This window comes from Epinephelus lanceolatus, chromosome 7 (assembly GCF_041903045.1).
Source record: "Epinephelus lanceolatus isolate andai-2023 chromosome 7, ASM4190304v1, whole genome shotgun sequence".
NCBI classification, from domain to species: Eukaryota; Metazoa; Chordata; class Actinopteri; order Perciformes; family Serranidae; genus Epinephelus; species Epinephelus lanceolatus.
Window position 1 is genome coordinate 44,532,131 of NC_135740.1, and position 9,113 is coordinate 44,541,243.

Consider the following 9,113-nt stretch of genomic DNA (forward strand, 5'->3'; position numbering starts at 1 on the left):
TACTGGTGGCTTTACAGCCTACATTTTATTGATTATCTCTGATCCCCACGGTCAATTTGGTCGTTGCGACAGTGCGACGCAGCACCACTGATGCTAGGTTGCGGCAAGCTAAAAAAACCGAATCCTATCTGTTGCCTCTTTAAAGGGCCAGTGTGTAATATTTGGCATAGTTTATTGTCAAATCTGAATCTGAATCTGAATATTCTACCCATTAATATGTTTATATAAGTGTATAATCGCTATAAAATAAAATTGGTTTGGTTTTCGTAGCCTTATAATTATGCTTTTATATATATACAGTACAGGCCAAAAGTTTGGACACACCTTCTCATTCAATGCGTTTTCTTTATTTTCATGACTATTTACACTGTAGATTCTCACCGAAGGCATCAAAACTATGAATGAACACATGTGGAGTTATGGTACTTAACAAAAAAAGGTGAAATAACTGAAAACATGTTTTATATTCTAGTTTCTTCAAAATAGCCACCCTTTGCTCTGATTACTGCTTTGCACACTCTTGGCATTCTCTCCATGAGCTTCAAGAGGTAGTCACCTGAAATGGTTTTCACTTCACAGGTGTGCCTTATCAGGGTTAATTAGTGGAATTTCTTGCTTTATCAATGGGGTTGGGACCATCAGTTGTGTTGTGCAGAAGTCGGTTAATACACAGCCGACAGCCCTATTGGACAACTGTTAAAATTCATATTATGGCAAGAACCAATCAGCTAACTAAAGAAAAACGAGTGGCCATCATTACTTTAAGAAATGAAGGTCAGTCAGTCCGGAAAATTGCAAAAACTTTAAATGTGTCCCCAATTGGAGTCGCAAAAACCATCAAGCGCTACAACGAAACTGGCACACATGAGGACCGACCCAGGAAAGGAAGACCAAGAGTCACCTCTGCTTCTGAGGATAAGTTCATCCGAGTCACCAGCCTCAGAAATCGCAAGTTAACAGCAGCTCAGATCAGAGACCAGATGAATGCCACACAGAGTTCTAGCAGCAGACCCATCCCTAGAACAACTGTTAAGAGGAGACTGCGCGAATCAGGCCTTCATGGTCAAATAGCTGCTAGGAAACCACTGCTAAGGAGAGGCAACAAGCAGAAGAGATTTGTTTGGGCCAAGAAACACAAGGAATGGACATTAGACCAGTGGAAATCTGTGCTTTGGTCTGATGAGTCCAAATTTGAGATCTTTGGTTCCAACCGCCGTGTCTTTGTGAGACGCAGAAAAGGTGAACGGATGGATTCCACATGCCTGGTTCCCACTGTGAAGCATGGAGGAGGAGGTGTGATGGTGTGGGGGTGTTTTGCTGGTGACACTGTTGGGGATTTATTCAAAATTGAAGGCACACTGAACCAGCATGGCTACCACAGCATCCTGCAGCGACATGCCATCCCATCCGGTTTGCGTTTAGTTGGACGATCATTTATTTTTCAACAGGACAATGACCCCAAACACACCTCCAGGCTGTGTAAGGGCTATTTGACCAAGAAGGAGAGTGATGGAGTGCTGCGGCAGATGACCTGGCCTCCACAGTCACCGGACCTGAACCCAATCGAGATGGTTTGGGGTGAGCTGGACTGCAGAGTGAGGGCAAAGGGGCCAACAAGTGCTAAACACCTCTGGGAACTCCTTCAAGACTGTTGGAAAACCATTTCAGGTGACTACCTCTTGAAGCTCATCGAGAGAATGCCAAGAGTGTGTAAAGCAGTAATCAGAGCAAAGGGTGGCTATTTTGAAGAAACTAGAATATAAAACATGTTTTCAGTTATTTCACCTTTTTTTGTTAAGTACATAACTCCACATGTGTTCATTCATAGTTTTGATGCCTTCAGTGAGAATCTACAATGTAAATAGTCATGAAAATACAGAAAACGCATTGAATGAGAAGGTGTGTCCAAACTTTTGGCCTGTACTGTATATAGCAAGGGCCTTGCTTTAGAGAGGTCGCCATCTTGCGCCGCCATGTATGTAAGGCAGCCCTAGCGGACAATCCAGCCAGCCAGAGAACGCGTTTCGTGTGTATAAATAAACCAACGAAGACAGCAGAAGGAAGGAAGAAGGAGGAGGAAACAGCAGAGTGTTAGTAGTTCGTCAATAGAGAGTAGTGAAAAGTTTTTTTTAGTCATAAAGTTTGCGAATGGACCACACTTACCACGCAACAGGAGAGAATGAACCCGAACCGTCATCTGCGAGGAAAAGAAGACGCAACTTCACTCCTTGTGATGCACTCTCTGCGACGCTTTTCCTCCTGATGATATATCTCCCCAACGATGGTAGCAGTAGCACCGAATCCCATTCTGTGCAGCAAAATGGAAGCAGAGGATTCAGCCTCTCTTCTCGCCCGCTCAGCATCAAACACATGGAGTTCCTCATCTGTATGCTCCGGCTCAAACAGGTATGGCTCTGGGTCTGTGTCTGCTACAAGAAACTCTTCAAAATCGCGTTCAAAGTCGTCCATTGCAGCTGCTATAGTCCGGAGATATTGCCAGGCTAAATAAACAGTTGAGTTTTGTTTACAGGCTACGCTGTCAGTCAGTGTGCGGGCTGGAGATTGGTGGAGCAGAGAGGGGAGGGGGTCCCCGCTAGGTACTGTAAACGAGTATGTGTGTATGAAGTGTGTGTGTTACGCTAGAAGAGTCAGAGTTTGGGACGGAGTCTTTTACGTGCTATCCCCTGGAGTGTTACCAGAGTTTTTGGAGTGCTCAAATAAACTGGCCTTTTTCCCGAACCCTACTCTGGTCTCCTGCTCGTGAGGGATTCATTACAATATTGTAACATGGTTTAGATTTCTAAATAAATATTCACCTCGTCGCTAGATACACCTACTCCTGAAAAACTTGTGTCTGCACAAGGCTTTTTGTCCTCACGAGGCCACCATCATTTACCTGACGGGAGGGGTGAGCGAGTGAGCCCTGCACTCTAGAATTTGACCACTGATGTCACTGTTTTCAACGGTTGTCAACCCATTTTACACACTGGGCCTTTAAGTCGAGACAAACAATGAAATGAGAGGAAAATATATATATATGTATATATATATATATATATATATATAATTCATCCGTTAATTTAATTATGGATTACTACAAATACAGTATTCTGTTTTAAAAGTATCAAACTGTCACAAAGTGAGAAAAATAAATCATGTATTGAAATCAAACATTTTGATGCATCAAGATGCATTTTATAATTGCATTGTAGCCCTCTGACTCGTGAGGTGCCTTGAGATTCTCACCCCCAGTTTAACCGCCCCCCCCCAACACTGATTGTGTCCAAAGATGACGAAGCTAAATTCAGAGAAAAAGAAAAATCTTTAATGGTGAAAGATTCCAATGAAAAAAGTTGTTTTACAGAGATATGAAAATATATTTAACACAGCATTATAAAACAGATGTTTTTATTATTGTGAGCACATATTGCTGCAGTCGTGTGTGTGCGCGTGCATGTGTGTGTGTGTGTGTGTGTGTGCGTGTGTGTGCGCGCGCGCGCGCTACGTGCTAACAGCTACATTCAAACAGTAATGACATCATCATTTAGGGAGAAGTGCGATGATGTCATCAGTCTGGGAGGAGTGAGTGAATGATGTCAGCCTCAGCAGGGTCCCTCCGTCACAATCAGGATATCAGCGTTTTTCTCCCTGGACAGAAATGATTAATAATCAGCCATGAATTGATTATGGGATGCTGCAGACGCTTGCTTAATATGATCATTATGTTGCAGTATTTTTTTTTTATCAGAGGTCAGAATTCAGATATACAGAAACCAATCGATCACATGAATTAAAAGCATTGGTGGTTTTGAACATATGAAACTCCCAGAGTGTGGAGGTATCAGAAGTTCAATGAATGACTGTTAATGACTTACAGCCTGAAGACACACAGAGAACATTCGTTTGGGTAGGTGATGCCGTTGCTGCCGCACACAGGAGAGTAGTTCAGGGGACATGCCATATTTGCGGTCATCCCCTCACAGGAGGGCTGCAGAAACAACAAACAACAAAACACACGTTACCCCTTCTTTCCTCAAACATTACAGGTCAGACACAAACTGACACGAATCCAGACTCCAGACTGATTTTCAGCATGTTTAGGTTCAGCGTCAGTGTTATTTATGTTCCCTGCCTCCAAACAGAAAACCTAAAAATACACACCACATCAGCTTTTTTCTGTTTACCTGCATGAACTCTTTGTGACTTTATCTGGTTAAAAACAAGTCACAGTTTGACTGTTCAATGCCTGAAGAAGCAGCAAGTGGTGCGTGAGATATCTCAGTTTGGTTTGGTAATCATCACAGTTCGTTGTATTTGACTCTTAGTTTCTGAAGAGTCTTTAAGTAAACATACAGTTTTCAAGGCCAAAATACACTGTTGGCGAACGGCGCACATCAAAAAATAAGCCCCTATTATTTTTGATGTACGACCCCACATTGGTGGCAGCTACACACATGTTGGCGCTCCTGGATGTGCTGCACTGCGGTACTTCACACCACTGTCCTATTTCCAGCCTCGCCACCCCCAGAAATAAATGCATTTTTCCCCCACTCGCTCTCTGCTTGCACATACCAGCTCCTGTAGCAGCTCTTTTTCTCTGCTGCTCTATCAGCTCAACTCCTCTCCTCACCATGGATGTATAAAGAGAACTCTGTAACTGTTACTGTCTCTCGTGTGTGACGAAGACTGGATGAGAAGTTGTTGAGGTCGAGAAATATCCCGAGCGTAATGACTCACAGTCATTATAAAGACAATGGCCTAAAAGACACTCCCTGGTGAGACATAGCTCTGGAGATCGGCTCTTCAGGTGAGAAAACTTTAATTAGTGGCTGTCCACACATGATTTTAAGCTAATGCAGAGGGGGAGGAAGTACAGATCTTTCAGTAAAAGTAGTAATAACTTTGCATGGTCATCTGTTGATGAGCTGCAGCCTGACTTGTTCGTGGTGTGCTGAGGATGGCACTTGGCGCGCATCATTTGGAGCACTGCACCACGGAGGTGCCGGTGTGTTTTCAGCTTCAGAGTCCTGAGGCCTCCCTGAAGGCTAGGGATGAGCGAGTATACATTATCTATATCTGTTCAACCAACTGTTCAACCAAATTATCAATATTTGTGTCTGTACTTGGAATGGGTGGGGTTTTAACCAGAAGTGGGTGTAGTTTAAGATGGAAATGGACCAGAAGTTGTTATTATTTTAAGCCTGAAATTGATCAGAAGTTGCTATATTTATTATATATTAAGTATTTACAGAACAATTTCAGGATTGATCTTCAGATCAGTTTTGATCACAAGAATAAGAGATTAAATACAGCTACCCAAATGAGGATTTTCCATCATCACCAGTGCAGATATTGACACATTTTACTTTTACATTTTTCTTGAAATTCCTTTTTATGTTTATCTTGTTGAGAAGCGCCATTGAATACAACCCCATTTCCAAAAAAGCTGGGGCGCAGTGTAAAACTCTGATTTCTACTGATACTGTCTGACGCTTAATAACATTAAAGAAACTTAGAGAAATTCAGAAAGGATTAATTCTGTTAAATATACTATAATTCAATAAATTTCATTTCTAGAGCTAGTTCAGGTTTTAGAAAACAGTTTGTAGGATGCTTTTGTTTGTTTCTTACCCTCCTGTAGAGCCTGGATTTGTCCTCAGCATCTGAAAAAGAGACAGGAAGGTTTTTAAGGTACATCATAGCTTTAGTATTCACTGTTTATACATCTGATGCTGACCCTGTGCAGTCTTCCCTGGACTGTACACGTGACTCTTTACAGTCTTACCTGGACTGTCCTCTCTGTGAATTGTCACTATGTCGCGGTAGACAAGCGTATGTGCTCCTGAGATCCAGAGAACAATGCCGTTGTGGGGGTCCCTGAAGACCAATCCAACCAAGACCTCCAAGGCAGCACAGGTGGAGGAAGATGGCTAACTTTAAAGCCCAGGTCAGACCAAAGATTCACGATGAGACGGGTTGAAACAGGCAGCTACTTACAATGTGCCATTTTGCAACGTTCTAAAAACCTGCTGGTTTAGAAATACAGGAAAATGAACTTTGAGGCCTGGAATGTGCAACATTCATGTGATAGATAGTGAACCCAGTGACAGCCAGGAGAGGAGTACCATGGTCATTGCTAGAGAACTGAGAGGATACCGGATTGACCCTAGCTCTCCGATGGGCAGACAAAGGACAACTGAAGAAGAACAAGGGTTGCTGCAATCTCTTCTGGAAAGGAACAGGATCCATGGTATTGGATTTGCCATTGGAAATCAGCTCATCAATCACCTCTCTGAACTTCCTGTGGGGATCAGTGAGCGTTTCATGACCATCTGTCTGGTGCTTGCCAACAAGATGGTAATAGCTGTAAGTGCCTATGCCCTACCTTAGATTCTTAAGAAGAAGTGTAAGTGACTTCCTTAGACGAGATGCTGTTAACAATCCTGTGGGAGAATAAGATTAATCTCCAAGGACACCTCAATACCGGGGTCAGCCAGGACCGCTTCTGGAAGGGCACTGTAGGAAAGGAAGGCATCGGGAACATCAACTCTGATGGAGTTCTCCATCTTAGCAAATAAGGTATTGAGGAGATACCCCCGCTCCAAATAGCAGCATCTCATTCATTATGTCACTGTTCGAGCCAGGGGTTGCTGTGATGTTAACATTACAAGGGCCATGATCGATGCAGATGATTGCTGGACAGATCATCGCCTCTTTTGCTTCATGACGACCATCAAACTCAAGAGGAAAAGGAGGGTTCAAAACAAGCAGATCCGGCCAAGACTAAAATATTAAAGCCTGGTTGAGACTTTCACTCAGCAGTAACTCTTTCTTGGGGAAAGCCTTAAAGAGAAAGCCGGGAGAACAGATGCACCAACATCAGAGTTCTGGAGGAAGCCAACATGACCATCATCAACACCACAATAACGTAGTTCCAACCTGCATGTCCAACACGTCTCCCCAGACAGATCCTGTACTCCCAACTGAAGGAAAGTCAGGCAGATAAAAGACACTAACACTGGCATTACAATCATTTACTGTCCCTGTTATATGGCGGCTGATCTCGTCCTCTGCTCGGTGGGTAATGAGCTCCCGGACCTCAACATTTTCCCACTTTGCAGACATTTTTGGCTGCTGTTCTTTTTCTTTGAGTTAGCTGCTAACTGCTAGCAGCTACTTTTTAAATCTCATGGCAGTGGGTTGCACGCACAACATGTCATCACAACGTCATTCCCGTCCTACTGGCTGTCCAGTTCATGCAGGCATTGTTTTGACACCGTTACCACCTCCAATCCTTAAAGGTGAGACAACTCTGTGCCCCCAGTCTGTGATTGTACCTTTCATATGGAACGGCAAGGCGGCATAACAGCGTGAGATTCCTGCCATGAAGAGGCAGTGTAAAAGCAGCTTGTATCACTCATTTGTTGACATTTACTATAGCAACACATTCTCACTCTGACCTCTTCACATATCGACGTTTAGTCATGGACTTTCCCCACGTCTAGATACGACTTGAAAAGCAGTTGTCAACTTCAGCCTTTTACATGCATTGCCTGCTTTCAAAATACACTAATGTTTTCACAGGAAATTCAATGTTTACATACAGTCTCTTTAAAAATAAACACACTACTTTGGTACAACACTGGAATTGACGCTTTTTGTCCTTCTACAACAAAAACATGTGGTGAGATCTAGGAAAAAACAACAGGGTTTGGCTTTAGAATTTTATGGGATGTGAACACCGGTCCCTCGGCGACAGTCGTGTTTGTTGGACCCATCCACCACCTCTCCTGCCTGCCCAACTTGGACTTTCTCAGCCTTTTGTCCTTGTCCCGCCACATTTCCCCCTGACCCCCTGATGCTGCTGGATGCCGTTAAACTAAAATGGTAACTGGCCGTGTCTCATGTTGACGTCAAAATAGGCCTTTTTTTGTTGGTTTCTGACGCCGCAAGTTTCTGCCCAAGTGCCAGATATCGACGACTTCGGAGTGAGACTGGACTCACTATAGAGTGACACCACTCAAAGGAGCTGTGAAAGGGGCTCTTAACTTTATTTCAGACCAACACTCAGAACAAAAACTAGTTCTGACCAGGTTTGGTGTGTTGTATCAGTTACCATGGTGATTTAGTCAGGTTAAAGGAGAACCACATTTTATACTACATGAATTAGACGATACGTTTTGATATCAGTTTGTATTTCACAATCATTTTATAGTCATTTCATTTCAAATTTTACAACTCTCATATTCACTTATTTATTTTTACTGTGTCTTTATGAATCCACTATGTCTGATCCACTATGTCCTGAGTTGAACTCCTCTCCTGTTTCTTCACAAAGCTCATCTGCTCTTTTATGGAGATGTTTTGTTCTACTTGCCAAGTATAGCAAATGTTTTATTTGGCAAGTAGCGTTGGACATTCGCAAGGTTTCATATTTCAAGTTCTCTTGGACAGGCAGTTCTTGCCAAGTTTACATCTCACATTTACATCGTTAAACCTGCACAAACCCGTGCTCCTACACTACTGTACATCCCCGGGCTAACTTATATACATCAGCTCATCAGTACACAAACACACGCGTGTCTGAGCACACACTCCCAGCTGTTCTCTACATATACCAAGCCCTATCTTTGTTCTTGTTTCAGATTCACTGATGCACCTAATGCTCTGTTAATCTACCCATGCGCACTTGCACTACATTTTGCCTTTATCAAGAGTCCTTTTGTTGCCTGATTGATTCATCTTCCTCAGATCTTGGGATCTACCTTCACCCACTGATCTCATCTCGTGGTACAGCCCTCAGCTCTGGTCCAGTCTTACCTGCACAGAAGAAAACTGCAATGCAGATGAGCAGAAGAGTCCTGCTGAACATCTTGGATGAAACCTCAGGAGTCAAATGAAATCAAGAATACTGAAGTCGTCTGAGGAGGTTGAATCAGTGAGTCGTCCTGGTGTCTGATTGGCCGCCGATGTGTCTGTGGTCAGGTCCTCTGTGGTTGTGATGTTTGGCGCTGGCCTGGTGTTGTCATATAGAGGCTCTGTGTTGTCGTCTGAAACCATGTGAGCTGCTGTTGTTGTGACGGCCGCTGTTCTCTTTTGTTCGGGCTTTAATC

The 9,113-nt window shown here is 43.3% G+C and overlaps 1 protein-coding gene across 1 annotated transcript; it reads right to left on the bottom strand.

Moving 5' to 3' along the window:
* Positions 1–3,450: 3,450 nt before the first annotated feature.
* Positions 3,451–9,113, bottom strand: LOC117261451 (putative pancreatic secretory proteinase inhibitor). The gene is made up of 4 exons (XM_033633850.2): positions 8,821–9,113; positions 5,632–5,663; positions 3,876–3,988; positions 3,451–3,648 (listed from the first exon to the last, which is right to left on the bottom strand). Exons 1-4 carry the CDS (start codon positions 8,870–8,872, stop codon positions 3,603–3,605), a joined length of 243 nt encoding a protein of 80 aa, XP_033489741.1. The 5' UTR covers positions 8,873–9,113; the 3' UTR covers positions 3,451–3,602.